The 25,879-nt window shown below is 42.9% G+C and overlaps 1 protein-coding gene across 1 annotated transcript in view; it reads right to left on the bottom strand.

Annotated features, from left to right (window-relative positions):
* LOC144784068 (uncharacterized) overlaps positions 1 to 25,879 on the bottom strand; it is a 1,315,621-nt gene that overhangs the window by 565,076 nt on the left and 724,666 nt on the right. The window contains exons 33-37 of the mRNA XM_078662758.1: positions 20,106 to 20,192; positions 17,676 to 17,810; positions 13,583 to 13,702; positions 8,952 to 9,044; positions 2,961 to 3,178 (exon numbers count right to left, since the gene is read on the bottom strand). Of these exons, the coding sequence (XP_078518884.1) occupies positions 2,961 to 3,178; positions 8,952 to 9,044; positions 13,583 to 13,702; positions 17,676 to 17,810; positions 20,106 to 20,192 (653 nt within the window). The remainder of the gene's footprint in view (positions 1 to 2,960; positions 3,179 to 8,951; positions 9,045 to 13,582; positions 13,703 to 17,675; positions 17,811 to 20,105; positions 20,193 to 25,879) is intronic.

Below are 25,879 nucleotides of genomic sequence, written 5' to 3'. Positions count from 1 at the left end.
ATATGCAACCTCATGTTTGGCTTATTTATCATAACCCTTAATGTTTTATATTCTATTGTATTTTGTATTGACACCTTGCTTTTCTCATTTTGATATCTAAACTTCTTTGAACTTAAAAAAATATGAGTCATTCTCTCTATATAATGTGTGTGTGATGTAACGTACTCCGACACCCTGACCTACATACTTGGTCTAAGCGAAGATGAGGGGCACCAATGGAGGGTGGTAGCAAAGCCGGACTGGCACGACCGGGCATCGGCTGTTTCCCTGGGACGCTGGAAAAGGGGGGCAGGGGGCGGTTTTGTTACTGGGGCTGGCACTGCAAAGTTCCTTGTATATCCATTAGTTTTCAATCAACAATAAAAGCGGCCTCACTTATATTCAGGTGTGGCTCACCATTGTCTGGTGACTAATGTACTTGCTGGAGCGAGATGCAAATTTTGAATCATCTAAGGTAGCAAGCTGCGGCCATACTGAAAAACCGTGACATGCACGATTGTCTCAACCTAATATAACCTTATTTTGACTTGTACTTAGGTAGTTGTCTATTTACTTACTTATATACTATTGCGCGACCACCTCTGACGTGTCTGTAAAACTTACCTTTTGTCCCGAAGTTTTGTCCTGAATTTTGAGCTTTTGTCCTGAATTTTTGTCCTGAAATTTGTCCCTTTGTCCTGAATTTTTACACTCACCATCCTGAATTTGCACCTATTCCAGTTGGTCACCCTAGACAACAGACCTCCATTCTGCATTAGCAAAGTGCCCCTTTTGCAATCCATGGCCCTTAACCCCTTCCATGCTCATGACAAGGTCAGCTCGTCATGGGTGTTACCTGCGCTGTGCTTATGACGAGCTGACCTTGTCATAAACAATGATAAATCTGACTTATCAGCACCGGGGGGGGGGAAATCCCTTAGCAGCCAAGCTGTTAAACAGGGGCGGCTCCTTTGTAATGGAGGAGGCGCTTCACCCCACTGCCAGTATATGATAAATAAAACAATAATAAAACATTGCTTCTGTCTGCAATGCTTATGTGGGAGTGGGAGGGGTCGGAACATGGCAGGTTGGAGACACCCCACAGGCTCCCAGGCACTGACTGGGCAGCAAACGAGGCCGCTAAGACCAGTCTTGGCGCTGCTCGCATAATATGAGATCAGTTTCTGGATTGGGTGCGGAGCTTGTGCTTTCTGGCCCATCCACTTCTGTTCTGGAGGAGAAGAAGAGCAGGAAACGGGAGGCAGTGGGAGTGGAGCAGCAGGTAAGTGATTTTTTTAAATCCGTCATGAGCATGGAAGGAGTTAAAGGGATGTGGTCTTCAATATTATGGCACAGTATGACAAGGGATGACACACGCGGCTGTACACCACAAGGCACCTAACTACCTCACTCAAAAGCTAACTATATCAGGAGGGTCGAGATCCAATAGAAGTTCAAAAAACTTACTATTGAAACCTCGCAGATTCCGGAAGGAAAAAACATACAAACGCTCCTTCTCAGGAATGGCGCCGAGGATCTGGAACGCACTCCCTCCCGAAACCAGGCTTATCTCCTCCACGGCCTTCTTTAAGAAAGAGGTGAAAGCCATCCTCATGGCTAAGTTCACCTGAACTTTAATGTCTGTTCCTCATTGACTTTCGTGCCGCTTGGATATTACTGGTTTCATGATTGTCTAATGTCAAATAATGTCATATTTTGCATGATCTAGATTTGCTTATTCCTCTTGTTTACCACAAGTACATGATGGTCAGTCGATCCTGTTATGCTACTCACTAAATATCTATTATTGGACTACTCATGTTAGCCTACTTTGTATCGAGGCCCCTTCCCCTTGCTCCCTGTAACTTTTAGATACTTATAGTATAAGTTCTCCTGATTTTTATCGTAATTGTATGTAAGACTCAGTATCGTCTTTTATTTTTCGCTTATCTGATTGCTTACTGACATTCTATTAGAACATGACTGCTATCCGATCATGCTACTGAAGTTTATATTGCACCCAATATTATGTCGCGTCACCCTCATGCTATCGTCACCCCCTGTTTCTGTGAAGCGCTCTGATATCTGTAAAGATCTTGTTCGCGCTATATAAAACTCTGAATAAATAAATAAATAAATAAGGGATACCAGAGAAGCATGAAAGACTGCTGCCTGCTCTCTGTGCAGCCCACCCCTGCCACCCACACAGTGGATGCTGATACCTCACATATAGTTCCCACTGTGTAAATAATGACTGATTCCCCTTGTGAGTCAAAACCTTTCAATGCTTTCCAACAGCAGGGACAGGTGTAAATTATTACCATTGACAAGGAGGGGCATTCCCCTTTTACTGCCCCAGTACCAGCGCCTTTCATCTTCGGAGTCTTACAAGGAGCTGCAATGCTGACATTTAAACTCATCCGGATATATGTACATTCAGAAATCACTTAATTGAATGTCACTTCAGTACAGTGCAAATTTTGCAATCTCAAACCATGCCAGTTTGTGCAGCTGGGGCTTTGCAACGGCACTTCTGGCCCCACTTTGCTAATTCGGCAGGGTTCTGATTCTCGGCATGTCAGGTCAGAGGGCACGTGAGGCCAACCAAATAAAACTCAAGGAGCTCATAAATACGTCAATATTCCTGCCTGTCCCTCGGCTGCTTTTAAAGACGGAAAGCCTAATTACAGTCCCGTAAAGTAATCCTGACCAGGCCTGGAGAAATAATTGCCTCACGATTTCTGGTAAGCGGAATTGCCCTGGGGACGGTGCGTAATGTGTTTTTTTTTTTACTTTTTTTACTCACACAATTGGAGCATCACGTTTCCTCAGCAGAAAAAAACGGACGAGTAAATTAGTGCACAAAAGCAGTTGTTAGAAGAGAGAAAAAAAGTTCTATTAAGTGTAACAACGATTAGATCCGAACACAGCTTTCTGAGGCTAGTTACCCCGATGAAGCATGTATCAATTTTCTGCCTTACCTTGATGGAGAGCCTTTCCCCACGAGCCTTAAATTCGCATATTGAGGTTCTTTTAAGATGGACTGGTGCATCAGAGCACTGAGGGAAAACATTCTTGTGTTTTTCCTGCTTTCACCACTGACATCGACTTCCAAGTGAGCGAGGCTTTTACCGCCAACGCGAAGCAACAGCGTGCCGTTCACACCGTTTTCCCCGTACTTCTTACTGGTGGCAAGTGCCTAATAGTAAAAAAAAAAACATACAAATCAAAGAAGTGTGTATGAGACAAATCTGTTTTTCAATATTGGTTGTACTATTAGATGAGTGATCAGGGGTAAAAAGTAAGTGTGTGTGTGTGTGTGTGTGTGAGATATCACGTAGTGTAGGTTTCTACATTATACATAACTGTAATGTATACGTACGTTTAATTTCCGTAAGGCATGTATCCACACCTTGGGGGATATGTACAAAAAAATGACAGAGAGTGGCGTTCAGCAAAAGTAGCGCTAAATGAAGCTGCCTAGCGCCAACGCAGAGCGCCTGCTTTGGGGGGAATTATTGTTTATGTGCAGGAAGGTGTGTGTGTGTGTGTGAGAGATATCACGTAGTGTAGGTTTCTCTTCAGAGACGGAAGACACTTTACACATTATACATAACACTGTAATCGATACGTACGTTTTATTTCCACAAGGCAGGTGTCAACACCTTGGGGCATATGTACAAAAGAATGACAGAGTGGTGTTCAGCAAAAGTGGCACTAAATTAAGCTGCCTAGCGCCAACGCAGGCACCCTAAGTTGCACCATAGTGCAAGGGTGCCTGCTTTGGGGGGGGGGGGGGGATGATTGTTTATGTGCAGGAAGGTGTCCCTTCCTGCACATGAACAATAACAAATGACGATTTGCAACTCCTGTGTGTGCTGCATTGTGCAGCACATATAGAAGTTGCAAATCATAATTTTTTTAATGATCGTTTATGTGCAGGAAGGGACACCTTTCAGCACATAAACAATCATTCATTGCGTTTTGATGTTTCTATGTGTGCTGCACAATGCAGCACACATACATAGAAACTGCAAAAACAAGGAGAATTTAAGCATTTCTCCTCGTTTCACCATGTTAAGACCAGGTTTTCCATGGTCTTAATTTTGGCGCTGCCCCATATTTACTCCACCCTTGTATATATGGGGTAGGGTCAAAATCAATGGGTTTTGCGGTGGAACGCCCACCGCAACACCCATTGCCCACCCCTTTCACGCTAAGTATAGCGTGAAAGGGTGCCTTATTTACAAGGCGGTGATAAGCCTCGTTGAGTGGCTTAACACCGCCTTGTAGATAAGGCGATGCCCCTATCCCCACAGGTACATCGTAAAAGGTGATGTTCCTATGGTGATAGGGGCTTGTAAATATGCCCCCAAGTCTCCACAAGTATTCTACATGTTTATATGTGTGTGTGTCTGATTGCAAAGAGTAGGTTTCGTTTCAGAGAGGTACATCACTATACAAATCATAAACAACAAGGTCATACATACGTTTCTTATTCAGCGCAGGTTAACAATACACTGAAAATATAAGAAGGAGTCTGGGGCCATTCATGGGTGAGACTGCCCAGTTTAGTACGTTTACTGCTATTATTGTGACCTCCCACTAGCACGAAATATTTAAAGAAATACAGGGTAAAGTAAATGGCTTAGGGAGTAGTGGGAAAAAAGGCTAGAGCGACAGGACCTGAGTGACAGTGGGATGCAAAGGCAAAGCAAAATCTGCAATGTTTGTGATAGGAGGGATAGATGCTATGGGGGGGTTGAAGCAGCTGTGCTTGTGACAGGAGGAATAGATGCTATGAAGGCTTTAATAAATGGTGGAGGCAGCAATGGTTGTGGCAGTAGAGATAGAGGCAGTGATGCATGAAGTAGTGAGATATGGACTGTGACAGAACGAGGCAGGGAGTCACAATATGTATTTTAGACCTGTCATCCTTGGTGGTCCCCCCCCCCAACTTTTTGCCTTCCTCCTCCATTTCTTTTGATCTTGTTTCTGCTGGCCTTAGGACTTTACCACTTCTTACCATTGCTAAAGTGCATATGCTAACTCCTTAAAACATGGTAATGTTGATTATCCCCAAGGGGAGAGGTGTGGTGCAGCAGCCAGAGCAGCTGACTCCAGAGAATGGGGCTCACAGTTCGATCCCTTGCACCCGTGGCAGCTCAGCTAAGCACTCTGTGACTTTGGGCAATAATCTCCCCGACGGCCCCCAGCACCTTGAAACCTTAAGGGTGATTAGTTTGCACTTTACAAATACGGGATACATACAGATATTTATAAGTCCCTAGTAAAGTGTTACTACATGTAGCTAGGGCATGTAAATTGAATGCTACTAGTGGGCCAGCAGCACTGATTGTGTTGTGCCACCCACTTAAGTAGCACTTTAAGCATGTCTCAGGCCTGCCATTTTAGAGCCACTGCCTATTTTACCTGGCAGAATAAACTTTGTGCCTAGCCCAAACCTTTCTTTTTAATATATAAACGTCACCCCTATGGTAGGCGCTTAAGTTTAACAGGTCCTGGTAGTACAAAATTCTTGAATTCGTTTTTCACTACTATAAGGCCTGTCTCTTCTCTAGGATAACATTGGAGTTGCCTTATTACATTTTATAAGTATAATTTCCAAATGGGAAGAAATAACCAGTTCGTGTTTGGTGTCTCTGAAATCACAATTACAAATCATAACTTATGGTGAAGCCGGATTCAGAATTGCAATTCTGAAAATGCCACTTTCAGGAAGTTGCAATTTTCTTGCCCAGGCCATTTCGTCTCTGGTCACATGACTGAATGTAGATGACAGTTGAGCTTTGTGTATGCCTCCTAAACAGCCACACACAATAGGGAGTTTAGGTTTGCCTGGAAGGGACATCACTGGCATGATGGGAGGGAGGAGCTAGGCACAGCCCTATTTGCAACTGAACAACCTGTGTCCTGCCTCCACACAAAGGGCTGCATACCCCTTGTAGTTAGTCTGGAACCAGGACAGGGAAGGCAGGATGCCTGGAGACTTCAATGGGCAACCTCTATCCCACACCAAAGGCACAACTAGGTATAAATACTGAACCTCAGACACCACCACTTCAGTACATTTATGGAGCTGTGGATACTCTGCCAGGCCCCAGGAAGAAGGACTGCTGTACTGCTGAAAGAACATCCACTCTGCTGGACTACTGCTCTGAAGGAACTGCTGTCCTTATGTGCTGACCTCTTGCCTGCTGCCCGCTTGGCTGGGTGAGAAGGACTGAACCTGCACTTCTTGAACCCAAAACCCAGAGTGACTCAAAGGGCTAGTTGGATGGTCTCCTGATTTATTTATTTTTTTAGAGTTTTAATAGCGCAAACTAGACCTGAGACATCGGGTATCAGAGCGCGTTACATGAGCATCAGTTTTGTTACATGAGGAAACATTCATTTTTTTTGTTAGACATGGGAAAATTAAGTGATTTGCCCAGAATCACAGGATGTTGAGCGTCGTTGCAGAGACACAAACCCAGTTCTCCAGCTTCAGGGTCGACCACTCTAGCTGTAAGGCTACATCCTACCAAAATTTAAATCCTCAGGGACATAATGGGCTTCCAAATATCTTGCACCTGCACTTGGATTCTGTCATCTGTGACTCCACCTTGCCAAGGGGTGCCACCCCATTCCTTAACCCTTGGAGGTAGGCCCTATGGTGCATGTCAGCCTCTGTTCTGTGGTCCCAGTAGAAATGATGCCTCACGTCTACTGTCCTGCGCTACCCAGAGCAGAACCGAATCAGCTCCACTGCTGCATGGATTGGAACCGACGCAAAGACTCGCACCACCACTGCAGTCTGCATTGCCTTCGGAACTGCCACTGCGTGACGAATTCTTGGCGCAGACCTTCACATTCCTCATTGACAGCAGCCTCAACGACGAGGACGGACACTGCATCGCAGTCTCTCAGCTCTTCAGAACTGACGCATTGCAACGACTGTGCGACACAGCCTCGACACCAGACTGTGCATTGTAAACCCCATGAAGTGTATCCTCAGCGATGATACAGGCCCTCGCATCGCAGCCTCACCGCATCTCAGAACCGACACAAAGCTTCAACTGTGTTATGCATCTTCGATCCTGATTGACACAATGCTCCTCAAATCAGGATTTAAGGTACTCTGTTCTTAGGGCCTAGCTGAGTTCCTGTAGCTTGCCTGCGCTCCAGTATGGTCAGCTTGAACTTATAACTTTGCCTCGGTCCAAAGTTGCCGCTTTGCCCTTTTTGGCACAATTTTGACCTAAATAGTTAAAATCGAATACCTCTGTTCCTACTAATTGGATTTTTGTCTTTTTAGTCTTGTTTTGTTTATTAAATTAGGCTCTATTTTTCTAACTTGGTGTGGGATCATTTTTGTGTGGTGTTTTCACTGTTTTGCTGTTTAGATTGCTGCACAAATACTTTTCACATTGCCTCTGAGTGAGGCCTGACTGCTCTGTGCCATGCTACCCGAGGGTTGAGCACAGGTTAACTTACGGTTTGCTTGCGACTTCACCCTGAGAAGATTTGCCGTTGCTGCTTGAGAAGGGTTTCAGTCCATTCAGCCAGTAAACCCAGTTTCTTACAATGTATATGATGCAAGACAGCAGTAACAGCTGAATGTGATGGAGTGAGGAAAAATGGAACTCATTTGATAGAAGGAAGGCAGAAAATGGAAGAAGAACGGAAGTGGTAGGGATCAATTATATAAAAGGATAGAAGTCAGAAGAGAAGAGTATGGTACAGGGAGGGAGACAATCATGGATAGCTGTGAGAAAATGTGAGGGAGGGTGATATACAAGAATTGTGAATATGATGGAAAAATGAATGTGGTGGGAGGTAAAGGAGGGGTAAGGCTGGATGATATGGATAGACGGAGGGAAAATGGATGCAGAAGAATGAGAGGAATAGGCATGGGAGGGTGGTTGAATATTGCAAATGTAGAATGGAGGATGACCTGATATAAGAAGGCCTGCAGTAGATGTTTGTCATATACAGATGCAGGGAGACAGTACTGTACATGATAGGTGAGAAAAAAGCTGTGTCTGGTGGCTCAGTGGATGGATGCATCCATTACAGGGATCAGTGTTTGACCTCACCGTCACAGGTTCAAATCCTGGCAGGTCCAGACAGCCATTCATCCTTCTGAGGTTGATAAATTGAGTACCATTAACAACAATAAATGTACTATTCAGCTAGAAGATAGCCTTGTGGGTGAAGGTATGCTTTACGAATACACATTATGTTATGTCAAGGTGATGTGACAGAAGGAGGGGGTGAAATGGATTTGGCCAAAGGAAATATTGTGGGCTTCATTGATGGGGTGAGGGAGGAACAGATGTGATGAAAGCTGGAAGGAGACTTGGGTGGAAGAGGGATAGTGAAAGTGGTTTCTTGAGATGGAGGGAGCCTGGATGGATGACATGAATGATTACTGTCAGTTCAATGGGACTGTAGAATGGGTTGAAATAAGGCAAAGAGTTTTAATTGGATAGAAGAAGCAACAAAACAGTGAAAATATCATAGAAAGGAATCATGGATGAAAATATGGAAGAAACTAAGGTGCTGCAATGTTGGAGTTACAGACAGCTGTGCTGTATTGAGGATGAACTGATAGGAAGGAGAGGAACCCTAAGTGGAGGTGATCGAATGAAGATAGGGATTTATGGGTCAATAGATCGGTGGATGAATGAATGGATGGACAGAAGGATGGAATGACGGACAGATGGACAGAAATGCATGGATGGTGGAAGGACACATGTATGGATGAGATAGCATGGAAAGAGAGAAGAGAAGCAAGGTTATACATTATCTATGACTTATTTGTGGTCTGCTCTTGCTTCTTCCGCAGTGTGACTTTTCCACTCCTACTATCAGAACATTTTTCAAATAATGTCTACAGTAATATATAGTCCTAAAAAATGGCAGATGTGCTGAGTAATGCTTTGTTTAATCCAATGATTACACTGTACCTGAATGTTTTGTGGAATTTGAGATTGATACGGATGACTGAAATGAGAATAAAATCCAATGGCAATACTTGATCCATTCATTTGAAGATTAAACTGTTGGTAAAAAGAGAAAACAAGCACATTTATTATATTAATGAGCTCTAGAAGCATCCCAGATTTCATAATTTTGAAACTTTGTAGGCCAAAATGGAAATGGAAAGCCAGCATGAATACATGAATGTCAGCCCAAATCTTTTTCTGGAATGAGTGACAGAATGCTATCTCTAAATTAGGGTAGGCAAGGATGGGCTGCGGGTACACCCTTAACGCAGAAAGTAGGCCAACACTTGCCAAACTCCATTGTAAATTACAAAAGCTGAAAACAATATTTAATTTAAAAGAAGGAGCATTTTAGCATGGATATATATGGCTATTTTGTTACTTCTCATCTTTAGGAACGCCGTGCATAGCAATGAAACATTTTTGCATGATACGTCCTATCAAACAGTATAACATATCTCGAATATATGACTGTCTTACTGTCATTCATCATTAGATAACCATACGGCCCCTGATACGTAATTCCCACATTTCTGCATATTTGACCTCCATTTGTACTAGTAGTGTAGAAATCAACAATGGATACAAATCATTAGCCAGTACCGTCACCTAAATGTATGAGTGTGAATATCATTGACTGGATAGAGCTTTCCAAGAACAAAAAAACTATCTTTGTGAAGCTGACTCTTTATATGGTATACCAAAAAAGAGATATACCGTGCAAAGACTCCAGGTATTTTCTTACTTGTGGAGAGGGGCTTGATCTAGAAATCCCAAGGTGCTCTTCTAGGGGGTAGTATGGTCGAGTAACCTTTGGCTTATCAGAGAGGAGTGTTAGACATGTGCTGCAAACACACAGCACATAAATGATGCACACGACTCAATAAACAGAGCCACACCAATGTATAAAAATAACACTTATCTTTGTATAACTTTAGGCACCAAGATCTTTAAAATCAGGTAAGTACCTTTTAAGATAGCAGGTTTGAAGGAAGCAGGTTTTTGATACATTAAATCGTACTTGAAGCACTTCACAGCAATGTTAACCTAGGAACAGTGATGTGCAGGGCCCTTCCCCAGGACTTAAGGTGAGTATGGGGCAAGGTCCAAGGCAACACCAACATGTCACCTTGGGGGACACTGGGGCATCTGGGTGCAGAGGTGTGTTTTTCAGTGTTGGGTGATTTTGATATTTTAAATCATAATTGAAGGAGTTTGTGGTAATGTTCACCTCTGGAGGGAAATGTGTTGCATTCAGGCACTCAACAGGGACTTACGGGAGCAATCTTCTGGAATTAATATGGGACAAGGTCCAAGGCAGCACCTATAGTTCACTTCGGGCAGCACTGGGGTGGATGGGTACAGAGGTGCCTTCCAGTGTCGGGTGCCCCATTCAAGTCAAGGGAGATTGATCCATCAGAAATGTGGCTGCAGGCTCGGACAGGGGATCCAGTCGGGCTGAACCAACAAGGGGGCTCAGGCCTCACAATGCTTAGGGACACCTTTATTCCTCTTCTCCACGGGCCAGGGGCAATGAGTGCAGAAGTGTCATTAGGCATTGGCTTTCGTCCTCGGGAGCCCTGCCAGTAGAGGAGGTCTGCAAACTGTGGCTGCAGGTGGCACCAGGAAGTCCACAGTGGGCAATTCCAAGGTGGGCTTTGTCTCTGGAGGGCTAGGGGACCACGCTGGCAGGCACCGTTGGCCCACTTCAGCTCAGGATAGGAAGCGCGGGTGCAGTGGTGCTTTGTGGCATCGGGTTTTTGCAGTTCCGGAGTCTCTCAGTCTTCTTTGGGGTGCCTGCAGGATGCAGGGGAGTAGCTCCACTGCTCCACAGGAGTCTTTCAGTCTTTATTGAAGGCAGGCAGTCCTCCCAGGCTTTGGAGGCACAACATCTGCAGGACGAGACGTCTTTAGCATAGTTTCGACGAGGAACAGCAGACAGGCTGGCAGGGCAGGTACCAAGTTAGTTGCTCTTCTACAGTCTGCGTTCATGGCTCTTCAGTGTGCTTCTGCTTTGTAAGTCATCAGAATGTAATTTCCTGGTGCTGGAGCTTCCCTAAATACTTGCATAACCCTGTCCCAGAGATACTACATCTTCAATTACCAAGATGGTCACTTCTGAAAAGTAACATCCACTTTAGGTAGCCCAGTTCAGTGGTGGTACTCACCTGAGGGTGGACACGCCTGTCTTGCCTAGCTAATTTTCCTACCTGTCCAGGTGCCAAAGGGCTCTGGACAAAGGTGGTTGGTTTCCTCTCTTGTGAGAAAAGCCAAATTTGCATATCAAAGACAGTAGGTCTCTTTTAAGCTCCCCGGCCCTGGAATGCTAATCTGCAGGTCATCCATTGAGTGGGAGTGCAAAGCACCCATGAGAGCAAAGGCCCTCAGCCTTGGGGGTCATAAATCTGTCTCTGGTGGCAGGGTGGTGAAAACCAGTCAGTCAGCACACAAGTAACTGGTAGGATTTCAGGGGGTAGCTGTAAGGGCCCTATGGGTGCATGTATTACTAAATCCAACACTGGCATCACTGTGGGTTTATTGATATGAGATGTTTGATACCAAACATCTCTATTTTCAGTGAATCCATCATGTAGCTGGGGAACATGAGTTCACCAGTGTCCACCACATGCTTTAAAATGGCTTCCCTGATCACTGGTACTGGCAGTAATGAAACTGACCAGCACAGGCATATCTGTTCTTGCAGTTATGCCTTCAGATGTGGTATAAATGCACCCTACCTTAGGGCAGTAAGGACTGCTGTAGGGGTGACTTACTTACACTGCGTCAGCAAGCAGGGCACACAGGCTGTGTTCCATGTCGCATTTTCACTGTTGTCTGCACCAAGACACACAGTCTGCAGAGGGAGTTTGCATGAGTTTAGTGTAAGACCCTTGGGGGGGCACAATGTGTGCTGCTACCCTTGGGAAACCTCTTTAGTACTTCAGGCCCTAGGTACAATTTACTAGGGACTTACAGAGGGCACTATAGGTATCACCAATAGGGGTAAACAATTGCACAGTTTAGGGAAAGAAATCTGGCACTGGGGACCTGGTTAGTAGGAACCCAGTGCACTTCCAGTCGAAATCTCATCAAATATCAGGCAAAAGGTGGAGGGGTGACCATGTCAAACCGGGCATTTTTCTAAACTTTGGAATTATTTTCCTCACTTCATTTTGCTGCATAGCCTTATGTATTCCTGTAATCAAGTATCACATTTTCTAACTGTTTTACTCAGGTGCGTTCAACTTCAGTGTGCAAGAAAGCCATTTGCAAGGGTATGTAATCAAACCTGGATAGTATTTGGTGGAATTTGCCCAAAGCAAATGGATGGCTTTTATGAATGTGGAAATCATATCAGTCCAGTTGAATTACCAAGCTAACATATTTAGGTTTATTGTGAGTCTTCCTGTCTTCCTGCAATAGTAAGTTAAAACCAACAGGATTTTATGTATGTGAATATTCACTTAGAATACAGTTTCCAATTTAGTAAATATATGCAACTTTAATTTTGTTAAGGGCAAAAGTAAGTGTGTTTTGATATGCAGAATAGGGGTGAAATACCTGTATACAAAATATGGGTTTAGTGGAAATATTTTCTGGGTGACAAAGGTTTCTCACATAGAATAAAATTGTTTTTTTTTTTTAAATGCACGTTAGAGTAATATTTAGACATGCAAAATCTTTGCACATGCGTGCTCCTTCCGAAATCTGTGGCATAGATGTCTTGGTGTATTGCTGTAGTTCTTTGTCAAATATCCTCCATAAGTAGGCATAGTCTCCCTGCAGCTAAATTCTGATTTTCCATGATAGATCTTCTGGAATCAGGCCACCAGTCTTTCTGTTTTTATACTTCAGCTGATGACTACAAAGATTTCAATGGAGATAATGGATTGATACTCCATCTGTTCCACAAAGGCCATCTTTCCAACTTCAGAGGCAATACGGATACAGTATTTCTACACCCCGATTTATCAGTCCTGAGGGATCAGTAATTCATTGGCACAGGAATACTTTACTCAATGCTTGATTTGTGGCAGTGGTTGAAGATGGTGGGCACCAGAACAACATCAGACTTGATTAAGACAGAGAAAGGCAGAAACATAACAACGAAGGAGGAAGAGAAACATTTTCAAACAGTGGCAAAGTGAGAAATCAGGGCCAAAAAGAACTTGCAAGAGTTTAAAAGAGAGACAGGAAGTCCATGGTGTTGGAAGAAAGAGGCATGAAATGGATTCAAAACTGGGCAGCCTTGGTATTCAGCACTGCGGGGTTCATCACAGTTGAGGGTGGGCTCCTAAAATATGTAGGCCACAGCTCTTATTTTTTTTAACGAAATGGGTTACTGATGTGAGAACCTGGTGTTACAGCACATTTCCCATGATTATTGCTAATTTTTTGGCTGTTTTTCAAAGTTATATTCTGTAAGCTATTTACTGGTGAAATGCCCGAATGATGGTAGGGAACAGTGAGAGTGTGATTGTCCAGCTGAATTGATCATCTTAATCTGCCCAGTAACACTTCTTACCAACATTTGTGGAGTTACGCCCAATCCCAAAATAATTATAATTTTGAACATTCATAAGATTTCAGACCTGAGACGTATCATTTCTGTTGATTAGAAGTTTGCCACGCAGAGCCCTGTTGAAATCCTCTGGTTTGAGATGCTTAGAGAAGAGCTCTCCATCGAAGACCAAATCCTGTGGAAATCTGAGCTGTTTGGAAAAAGAGGCAAACCATTTAGTACCTGAAACCACCAAGATTAAGATATGCAGAAGAGTTTATACTTCTCTGTAAACACTGTCAGACCATCAAAGAAGGAAATGCCTAAACATCAAATAAGGGGTTAAAGCCAAGTAGCCAAGGAAAGTTGCTGAGCAAATGTGGTCTTGAAAATACCAAGTCTTATTATTAGTATGCAAATGGTAATAGACTAATTTGTAGTAGGCTCAGAATTAAGGAATTCTGCAGATCCCAAGAACCTGTGACTAGCAGATTACACACAGATTTCGACTTTAAATCAACATATAATGGCAAATTAGTTACTACATAATTTAGAAGTTCATTGATGCCCCAAGCCAAATTTCCTCTTGCCAGGTCAATGTTGAGGTCATAATGTTCAACTAAATGGTACTCATTTTATTTTCCTCTGAAGGAAAAAAGGTCTATATTGACCCTACTAAGATACAACTTTTGGTAAGTAATGTGCCATTTTGCAGGTAAATCATATGTTGTGCCAAGCATACCACAATCTGTATGATTTACTACAGATTCCTCCTCCTGTTTACATTAGGCAAGGCATAAATCCAAAACAGCTATGAGTGGCTACCAGCCCTCCACCATTTTAGAGAGTGGCCATTGTTCCTCTTGGATAGTGTTTTTGACTTCTCTGATCAATGATTAATTTGTGCTGCAGTGGCAGGTGGTGGGCAGCAGCAATCACTTTTGGGGATCTAAAATTATTTGTCATTAACCGGCTTTGACTCAGAACAACAGGGATAAAGGGACATAAGAGAGACAGGCACAAAAGAGAAAAAGAAGGAAGGGGGAGAGAAAGACAGAAAAATAATGTCAAAGAGATAAAATAGGGATGAATAAAAAATCTGCCCGAATCAAAGACTGGTCACCCTTGGTAGGTGGTCACTCAGGCATTCTGCAGAATCAGCAGCTCTTAAAAACAACTTTGGGCCTCTACACATTCCATTTTTTAACAAATTAACCACTGCCACTGGCAACATCCCATTTATCTATGTGAATGAGTCAACAGGGTCATCATTGGAGCTTATAATAGGTGGAACTACTGGGCTACAAGTTACCCTTTCTTTGCTGTATGTAAAGCTTTACAAGGCAAGAATGTATTCAAAGGGTTGGGAGGGGACGCCCCTGGGTTTACCAGAATCAGCGTGATTCCTATAGGAGAAAAGGAGGCAAGCGAGCTTTGTGTCATAGAATCCTATGAGTGATGTACAAAAAATGCTTTTCTTATTTCTTGTGTTTATATTTTCTTTCCATTGTTGTTATTGCACGGTGCTCTCACTGTCAGCAGACCACTGTAGAATGGTAAGCAAGAAAGTGCATAATCAAAAACCTCAACCGCCACGTCACATTTAAAAAATATATTGTATAACATTATATTATATTGGTTGTTTGTATAGCACATTGTTACCAATCGTGAGTGACTAGTCTTACTAAAAACGTGGGTCTGTAAGTAGACATGCTATACCTTTCAACAATAATTGACTTGGACTCCATAAATCATCTCAAGTATCAAATACACTCTGTTTCTATATAAATGATAACAGTTTTAGTGTTTGCATTGCACAGAAATGCAATGGTGTAAAAACCCATATTATATTTCACAGAGGCCTGTGAGTGGTGTAGGTAGGTGGGTGGTCCCGGGCAGTACTGTTTTTGGAGAGTCGAGGGGAACAATTTGTGTCTGTCGACTACCACCATCCCCCGCCCCCTGAGAACAAGTCTCCCGCCAGAAACCCCTCAAACCACCCCCCCACCCCCGGGACAAGTCATCTGTCGGCCGCCCTACCTTCTCTTACCTCACCGGGCAGCAAACTTAGGGTCTGCCCCGGGTGGCAGTAGGTCTCTAGCTACGCCACTGAGGTCTGTGAAATATAGAAACTATTACACATATTGTCCAAGCCACCACAATTATGTAACAGTAGGGGACCACATTATTCCATGGCGTTACCTAAATTATGTGGCAAGAAATTGCATTATAACTTTAATTCATTTGAGCAGAAAGCATTTTTTTTTAACTCTGCTAATTGAGCAGAAAATTATGTGGCAAGTGCAGTAATGATATAAATATGGGATACATGCTACATCCACAGATTTACATAATTTGGGTGTCCCTTTCCGTAGCAACATGTCCATTCTCTATTGTTTTAGCAATTTTCTTGAAAGGTAAACATCTAAAAATTCCAGCCTGTGTTAATTATTAATTGTTCCTTCAAGAGAAAAGCTTCTCCAGACAGTATGTCTTTTTTGTAACAGTACAAAGAGAGTTCTCTGTAAAAGTCTAAATGTGTTGCTTTATAGTTATTTTCTCTTTGTTTATAGAGAACCAAACAAATAGTCAGTATTTTACTCACTATTTTAATAAACATTTCCTTTTTTGAAAAAACACCTTTTGCTAGCTATCTACTTCGATGTTAAACATTTATTAAAAAAATAAGCAATGGGAAACGTGCATTGTGGACCTATGTTGCCATCTGGTGAAATGTATAAACCAAGCATGTTGTGTAACTTGTCAACATTATTATTTTATTTATATTCTACAGACTAGAGAGCCCTACTACAGTCTTTTTCCTCCGTAGGTTAGCTACGTTGTGGTTACCTTGGCTATCAGATCCCCTACTTAATTTGCAGTACTGGGACAATATGTTTTCAATTCGCATGCCCTCCAGCGCAGACATATAATGTCAATAAAGACACATTGCTGATTTATTCTTCCCCATCCAGCCCTGGGCATTGGTGCCCTAAATAGCTGCTAATTAATGCCTTTCACTAAAATTGGTCTGTTCATCTATCTACAAAGTTCTTGATTAATCTGATTCTTGTTGGAGTCAGTGGGCCAGAACACAGAATATTTTGACTGGAGCTCTTTTATGCCCTTGGAGGAAAGTTAAGCCAGTATTTGGTGCCAAATATCTTTTGCCACCGTATTATCAAAACAGGATTCTGGATGTAGTAATGTGCATTTTTGTGGTATGGAAGTTTGTTGTGACAGTGATGAGCTCTATCACTATATGAGCTGCTTTTTTGTGCTGCATTATTCCAATGTGATGGTCTGTAGTACTGTTGTTGTGTTCCATTTTGTTCTGTCGTACCGGCTATGTTTTAATCCTTTCGCCGCGGAGCGAATTTCCCCACGGCACGGGGGGTCTAGGGGATGAGCGCGACGCTGTGGTGCTCATGACGGAACCACGCCGTCATGAGTCACGGGCGACGTGTGCTCATGACAGCTTGCTTCCGTCACGGCCCCACCCGCTCATTAATTCACCCGCACAGGTGGGGAATTAATGCCGCGTGGGCGGACCGGCAACAGCATGACAGAACCATGCGGTCATGAGCACACACCGCCTGTGGCTCATGATGGCGTGGTTCCGTCATAAGCACGCAATGGGTTAATTGTGCGGTTATGCTTCTTTGTGTATGTTATAGTGTTATGTTCTTTTATATATTTTAGATAAGTCAATAAATGCTGCTACATTTTAAACCTAAAACAGCACCTGCCTTGAAGGTTTCTGTGACAAGCAACCATTTACCACAGTCTAAGGAGTTAAAATAGCACTGCTCGAGCTCTTCAACGACATAAGACACCAGTTCCTCCAAACCTGCCACAGCGACTGTGTCTTAAATCGTGTCCTAATTTAACAATCCCTTATCTCACTTTATATAATATAGCCCAGCTCTTAAATCATCATTTGCAATGCTCACTTTAGTACACGGCTCACTGTCTTTCAATGCTCCCTCCAGTGTGCCATCCATAGCCGTGGTGCACGCAGAACGTCGCTCACGCCAAGCAGCCATTGGCTGGGTAAACTTACATCAAAGTTATGAAAAAGTAGGAGGTTCCTTGACACTGCCAATATCATGCTCTACAGTAGTATTATCCTGGCATTCGTAAAGGCATCTAAAGTCTATAAACCAAAGATATTCATACAATACCTGAAAAGAGTGGCTCATATTCATGCGAAACACATGCCACGCATCCCTGTCACTTGATTTGTTTTGGTAAATGCCCACAAATCCGAGGATATGCTTCTTATTCATCTTTACACTTGCTTCGAGCTCGTGGTTGTACTGAAATGAAAATTTAGTAAATTGGAAAAAAGAAAGCAATAACACACACATAAAGAATGCTGCAGTATGATATAAAAGTGCTTTTTACAACAGATGTTGCTCTTTCCAAGAGCTGTAAAGCAAAATTTGCTAGCAGTGCCGTTAAATCGAACTCAAATCATCGATCTCATAAGAATAATAAAGGTTAATCTGGTTTTGCCAAGATTCGAAACTTTATCCCTCAAATCCCTCAAATCCCACAAGAAAAGCAGGAATTTATCCATCGCTGAGCAAACTTGTAACCCTAAAATATATGTATGTACTGTCTGAAAGACACGACAAAGAATTTCAAACACGTTTTGAGAACTAGAAACTCAATGCCCAATTTCTCCCTTTTACCTTCAACCTCACACACATTGTATGTCTGGCTTGACAGTGACGCTGTCTCCACGACCTACTGTAACCAATTTTGTAAAATATACATTGAGTGGACTGTGGCTCCAACTAGTGGGGTATCTCTTCCTCACCTCATGCCATTGGCTGTTTAGTAGATGCCACCTTCTATGGAGTGCTTGCATTACAATTCATAAGGGCCTGTTTTATAACACACATTTGGGGCCTCATTTACAAGCCTATTCCGCTGCTGGTGCGTCCGTTTTATTGATGCACCAGCAGCGCAATGAGTTTCCCCACATTTACAAGGCCATGTAAAGTCACCCTGCATGACTTTTCATGGCCTTGTAAATATGTTGCCCTTTCACACATTACTCTGCGTGAAAGGGGCGTTCAGGGTGTTGCTGTGGGTGTTCCCACGCAGGGCCGGACCAGCTACCGGGAGTTTTTTTCTGGGGTGGCAGGGTGGAGTCCAGGTTCACTGCGGAGGGGCCAATTTTGTTGCTGGTGAACTGCAGACGCCTCCAAATAAACAATGCAAAACAAACAGCTTTATAGCCTACTTTTCTGAACATTTGTTTTGCATGGTTTATTAAGGAAAGCCGGTAGCCAGTCCAAGCCTCTTCCCACGCAACATCCATAGAACTTGACGAAGGACATTCCTGCCCTTTTATTTTCACACACGAAGCGCAGCAGGAAGGCTTGCTGCTCTGCCATGCGTCAAAATATTGTCAATGAGGCGCTCAGTTTTTACTTCGTACATGCACAGTATGGAGAAAATAATCATTTATTGCTTTGTTTTCAATGCAGAAGGTTTCTTTTAAATGTTTTAGTCAGTGCTCAAAATGTAAGCCAGACGTGTTGGCTATGTTAATTGTTTAAAAAGTTTGTAGGTGATTGAGTTATTCACTTACTCCTGAAACTTATCTGCATATTTGGAGTGTGGTTATCACGCATAGGCGCTGGAAGTAGGGGTGCTGTGGTGCTGCAGCACCCCCAAAGTAACCATGCTGGAGTTCTGAAGGTGGAAGAGCAATAAAGATGCCTTCCAATTTTGTTTTTATCTGTCACATTTGCTGTGCGTTCAAAGACAGAGGTCAAATGTCAGGCTATGTCTTCTGAGAAAGTTCTGCTTATACTTGTAACATGTGACTGGTGTTTACTTTTCTTTCCCAGACTGCAAAGTTAGAGGATTTTGTAAGGTGAACAATGTGGCAGTCTTGTTGGTGTGAACGGAAAGGCTGAGGGATGTCGTTTTTGTCTAACGCAACAAAATTTAAATACCTATAAAAGAACTGTACAAGTATTTCAAAATATGTCAACACTTAGGAAAGAACAGATTAAACACTTTGTTTTAGTAATTCTGAAGTGTGATGGAAACAATGATTCTAATAGGATCAAAGCAGTTCAAGTCACTTTACAATGGTGAGGTCCAAATGACAAATATTTGCTGAAACCCGATTTCTACTTATTATTGTTTGTAGGCTGTATATTTTCATCAGTAAAACTGTATGTCTGAGCAAGGTTAGTGGCCCTTCAAATGAAAACTATCTATCTATAAATGGCAAAAAAGCTACCATCTCATGCCTTAATATTTACAACCAGCCAAATGCTGCACCCTTACCGCTCTCTTGCTGAATGGGCGCACTCATTTGTTACACTTGTTCTTTGTGCGACACTTGGACTTTTCACAGTCCTTCTAGGTTCAGTGATGTAATATTGATGGCAGCACCCCTATTCTGCAAAATGTTGTAGCACCATTGTTTTAATGGGACTCCTTGTGATGTAATTGTTCAACAACTAATCCCTCCAGAGGCTGCCTTTTTACCCTCTTATTTCAATGAGAACATTACTTCTAATGCCCTACAAAACACTTCATTTGGTTTTTTTTTAAACTAGGGACCAAGTTAATAAAACACTTACAGTTCGGAGGGTTCGTGCTGATGCACATATTTCAATGTTCTTTGGGAAAATCCTGTTACTGTAAGGATGAGCTAGACTTGCACAAACCTGAAAGAAAGGGCAAATGTGACTACCTATAGCACATAACAAAATATTGGATCATACACAAGCGCAAAAATACATTAAATGTAGATTTTAAACATGCTACAATTCCTCATTATCTTGAAATCTACTGAAATATTAAAATACATGATGTGAAAAACAGGGAGGAAAACAGTGTTAAGCATTAGCCGGTAAGTACTCGACTTACAATCCCAGTCTTCGGGGGTTTTGACCAACACTGTGCAAGGTTCAGTTTCAGGTAGGTACTGCACCACGAGCAGCACTGGGAAGGCCAGGTGCAGAGGTCACTGCACCCAATGTAAATCAATGGAGGTTGGGGGCACCTCGAAGAGGCATGGTTTGCAGGTAAGTAACCACGGTTTCAGGGCACAGGCCCCGAGGGTTAAGATGAGCATAGGGGGCCACAAGGCAGCACCAAAGCTCCACCACAAGATGTGGCCGGGTGCAGGGTGCAAAATCAGCATTGGGCACCCAATGCATTTTAATGGAGGTCATCATTGCACAAAAAGGCTGCAGTCTTGGACCAGGAGGCTGGCTGAAGGTGACCACTGGCTGGGCAGGTAAGTTGGAGGGCTGGGGGAGGTCGAGGCACTGTTGGTTGAGCTCCCCAAGGCCGGAAGGCCTAGGATGTAGAGGTACCTTTTGGTATTGGATCTTCTGTGTTGGAACTGGTCGCGGTCAAGGGGACACTTTGTGTAGAGACTGCAGGCAACTTTGTGGGGTCCAAGAGAGGTCAGCCAGCAATGGAGAAGTCAGGATCATCCGGGAATCTTCACTGGACAGGTGAGCCACTCGAACCCGGTCTAAGGGCATCTGGTGCAGAGTGGACAGGGGTTGTGGATCTGCCTGGAACTGGAATCCTTGGTATTGAATTTGTCTGGACAGGGCTGTTGTCCTCGGGAGATCTGGTCTTTATTGAAGAGTAGAAGACACACAGATGATGAAAACAAGCATCCTGGGACCAGTTTCGGGGCATCACTCCTCATCAGCCAGGCTTGCTAGAATTCAGTGGCACAGTGAGCCCGAGACCCATGTCTGGGCATACCAGGCGCACTTAGGGCAAGAATGCAAAAGACATACAGATGATGGACGGAATGCGGAGCAAATCAGACATTCACCCTCAGTCAAGAGATCTGGGTTAAATCCATCATTCTTTTGCTCACCATGCCACCCCAGTTTAGACCCAGCCATATGCAAATCAGTCTTGAACCTGCTCCCAAGGGGAACAGTCGAGCCCGAACTGTCAGGCCAAGCCCCCCTGGACTGGAAGCAAGCATCCTAAGACCGGTTTCTGTGCATCAGCCAAGCTAACTTGAATCTGAGGGTGAGTGTCTGAAAAGTTTCTGCGCACCGTCCTGCATCTCCTTGTGTTTGCTTTGTTCGTCCTAAAGTGGCAGGGTATGCCCAGACATGGGTCCCTTGCTCACTTTGCCACTGGATTCAAGCTAGCCTGGCTGGTGAGGGGTGTTACCCCAAAAACGAGTCCCAGGATGATTGGTTCCAGTCAAGGGAAGACCTGGCTTGGCAGTTTGGCTTGACTGTTCCCATGAGGAACAGGGTGAAGACTGATTTGCATATGGCTGGTTCTGAACTGGGGTGGCGATGTGAGCAAAAAACGATGATTGTTTCAACCCAGATCTGTGACTGGGGGTGAGTATCTGAAAAGTTTCAGTGCTCCTCAATCATCTCCTTGTGTTTGATTTGTTCCCCCTGATTGGCAGGGTATGCCCAGACGTGGGGCCCTTGCTCACTTTGTCACTGGAGTCAAGCTAGCCTGGATGATGAGGGGTGTTACCCTGAAACCAGTCCCAGGCAGCCTGTTTCCGGTCCAAGGAACACCTGGCATGGCAGTTCGGGCAGGACTGTTCCCATGAGGAACAGGACCAAGACTGATTTGCATATGGCTGGGTTTGTTTGTTTTGGAGGTCAAAGCAGTAGTAGGAGGCTTGGATGAGTAAAAGGGCGATAGAGGGGATGAGTAAAAGGAGGATGGAGTGGGAGGAGTCAGAGGGAGGGTTTAGAAAGGTTTATTTTGGGGGATTGGAATAGAAAATAAGGTATGAGATGATGCAAAGTTGGGTGGAGTAGGGAAGAGTCTCGGAAGGGTTATTTTGGGGATCATAGTAGTGGTGTGGGGTTTGGGACGAATGTGAGAGTGGAGGTAAAGGATATATTGACAGAGGTATAGGGTGAAAAATAGGTGAGTGAATTTTAAAGAGTAGTAGAAAGAGGTTTGAGATGAGTCATAGTTGAGCTGGAGGATATATTGAGAGCAGTATAGGGTGAAAAATAGGGTAGTGCATTGGATATGGTGAATTAGAAGAAAAGTAATAAATAAGTAAAAAGTAATAAATATATAGATCCAAAAGTAATAAAGATATAGTTCCATAAGTACATGGAAGGTATATAGATGCATAAAGGAAGGTAGTATATGTAGATTAAAGATGCATTAAACAAAACTCTGGCTTTCAAGCGTTGTTGTACTTTAAATTAGTAGTATTTATTTTTAAAACTATATATATATATATATATATATATATATATATATATATTATATATATATATATAGTCTGACTTGCCTCCAAAGTGCCCCGAGCACAGACAGGTACGCAGACAACAGAAATAAGCCGGAGTTAGACTTCTTCTTTTCAAGATGCTTTATTTGTGCATAATGTGGTTCATGTCCTCAGACGTGTTTCGGGTACGTCCGTGCCCTTGCTCACTGATAATTAATGGTGATTTCGCACTGTGTTAAACAAGGGGATCTCCCATGCATTTCGCGCCAAACTGTTGCATTGCATAAACATGAAAATAGGACTGTACATATAACGTTGACAGTGTCGTATTACTAAAACACGCGCCATTTTGGAGTGCATAGTTTAAAAAGGTTTCACCATAGTAAACACACGTAATGTTTAAATAATTCCCCATTTCCTAATGGATATAATTATAAGTCTAGGTACATTTAAATGCTCAAATGCAAATTGGGGTTTTAGTGATTTGTTTAAAATGCTCTGCAAAATGGAACAGAAAATGCAGCGACTAAAAGCGTTGTCTGTGCAAATACAAACTGTTCACCATTCATTTTTCTACGCATATACAAGGTTATATGGGAGTTTAGAATGCATTAAAAAAGTTTAGGCAACAATGTGTCAAAACAATGTCTGTGTAAATACTAGTACTAGAAAATATACACTACGTGGTTCCAATAGTTGCATCTGAACTGGTGGATATTTCTACAAAGTTGGTGCATATATCCAAATGACAGAATCATTGAGTGTGGTACCATCAGAATCAATCCCAATTCCAACATTCAACAAACTATAATAATATAGATAACTCCCACATAGAAGTGTACTTCAAGTTCATAGATAGGTGCAACATGGCAATGCATCTTATATTTGTACAAATACAAAATATTCTATTAGGCACATTTGATAACCCCCGAGACATTTAGGCCACAAGGAACAGCTAAAAATAGCAACATCCAATCTAACGTATTGACTTATGAGTGGTACTAAATAATCTTGATATCCATTCACCACTAAGGGTATATCGAGCGTGAACAAATGTACTAAACTCAATACCATGATACCAAGTCACTCCATCTATATGATATATACATGGGAGAAACTGCCCTCATCATTTTGTTATATGTAGTTAGTACATTTGAGTTATATGCTTTAAGAGTGGCGGTGCCGGGATACCAGATCCGAAAGTATCAATAAAGTGCTACAGAAAGTGTGGGAATATGTGAAAAGTGGATATAGATAAAAAAGATTTGATACATGAATGAAAGTAAAGTCTAAAAGTTTCCATAGTACAGTGTCTCGATGCTTTTTCAAGGAGGTCAATAATTTGATACAGTCTGATGCTGACTAGGTGAGAATTCTAAATGTGCAAACAGAGATAGGTATGAGCAATATATAGGTTGCCGAGAGCCCTCAGTCTGGCCTGCCATTGCTCAATACTAGATTCCCAACTATCAAGATCCGGGCCGGATAGATACAGAGTAGTCCAATTTGTGGATTGCTGTTGGATTGTGTGATGATATGGGAAAAATTTACAGAAAATTACGGAGATCTTCCCCCATGTTAAGGCCTCCCGGGGCCTTACTGTTTAACTGAACAATGTACCTGGCCTCCAGTTGTCTCAGAGTCTTTTCATTGTCTCCACCTCTTTTATTGGGGATAACTGCGTCAATCACGAAGTACTTAAGATGTGAAACATCCTTGCAAAGCATAGTTTGAAAATGACGAGCTACAGGGTAGCTTTGGTCAGCATTAACAATTGCTCGTAAATGTTGCAAGATGCGAACGTGGACAGCCAACTTGGTGCTGCCCACGTATATCAAATTGCAACTGCAACGAAGTACATAAACCGACAGTTCTGTGCGGCACCTGAAATGACCCCTAATGGCTACTGGGGTTGCATCAAATGGGGTTACATAAGATGATGTGTTAACCCCAAATTTGCAAGTCCGGCACGAACTACACCGGAAAAATCCTTTTCTTGGTGAGAGCCAAACGGTCTTAAACGTAGTTTCTGGGCTTCTCATAACTAAATCGTTACGCATAGAGTATGCCCGTCTAAAGGTGACCATGGGTGCCTGGGGTTGAACTTCTCTGAGAACATTGTCCGTCATTAGGATGGGCCATTGTTGCTTGATTATTTTGGTGATTTGGCTTGATTGACGGCTGTAGCCTGTTATCAGCCTAATCGTACCACTGTCCTGGCCTTTAGTCTGTTTTACCATCTTTGACCTATTTGGATCCAAGAGGTCAGGGCGATGCACGGTGTTAGCTTTTGTCATGGCCTCATCCAGACACTCGGGGTTATATCCTCTAGCCATGAGTCTACATTTGGCCTCACGTTGATGCTGGTCCCTCAATTGGGGAGAGCTACAGGTTCTATGTATCCTGAGAAACTCCCCATTGGGGATACTCTTGATCGTATGGCGTGGATGGAAACTCCCTGCGTGTAAAATTGTATTGCCTGAAGTGATTTTTCGATACAGGCTAGTGACTATCCTGTTCTCATGTATTTCCACATGTACATCAAGGAAATTAGCTTCTATGGGACTGATATTGGCAGTAAAAATAAGATTCAAAGTGTTTGTTTTGATATCTCTAACAAACTCATTGGCCTGTGCCACAGAACCTCGCCAAATGACGAAAACATTGTCAATGTACCGCCAATACCTAACAACATTGTTAGTCCAGTAGCCCTCATGTTGCCTCATAAGTACATGTTCCTCCCACCAGCCTACGTGGAGCCCCGCGTAGCTGGGGGAGAAACATGCACCCATTGCCACGCCTCTCAGTTGTTTGTATACTGTATTGTTAAATACAAATACATTGTTATTTAAACATTTGTCAACCATCTTGATGAGCATCTGGTTGTGCCGGTACATCTCTAGTGGGCGTTTATCAAGAAAAAATTGCATGGCTCTTATACCATCTGTGTGGGCTATACTGGTATATAATGTTGTAATGTCCATAGTTATAAATACAAAATCGTCCGACCAAGAACATTGATTGATGTGAAACAAAAACTCTGTAGTGTCTTTGATATATGCTGGTAATGTTGTAACAAACTCCTGCAAATAATGGTCAATGTATTTGGACGTGTTTTCAAAGGTGCTGTTGATTGCAGACACTATAGGTCTGCCA

The sequence above is a fragment of the Lissotriton helveticus genome, chromosome 10 (assembly GCF_964261635.1).
Source record: "Lissotriton helveticus chromosome 10, aLisHel1.1, whole genome shotgun sequence".
NCBI classification, from domain to species: domain Eukaryota; kingdom Metazoa; phylum Chordata; class Amphibia; order Caudata; family Salamandridae; genus Lissotriton; species Lissotriton helveticus.
The sequence above is the reverse complement of the archived record's forward strand: the minus strand, read 5'-3'. Positions and strand labels throughout refer to the sequence as shown.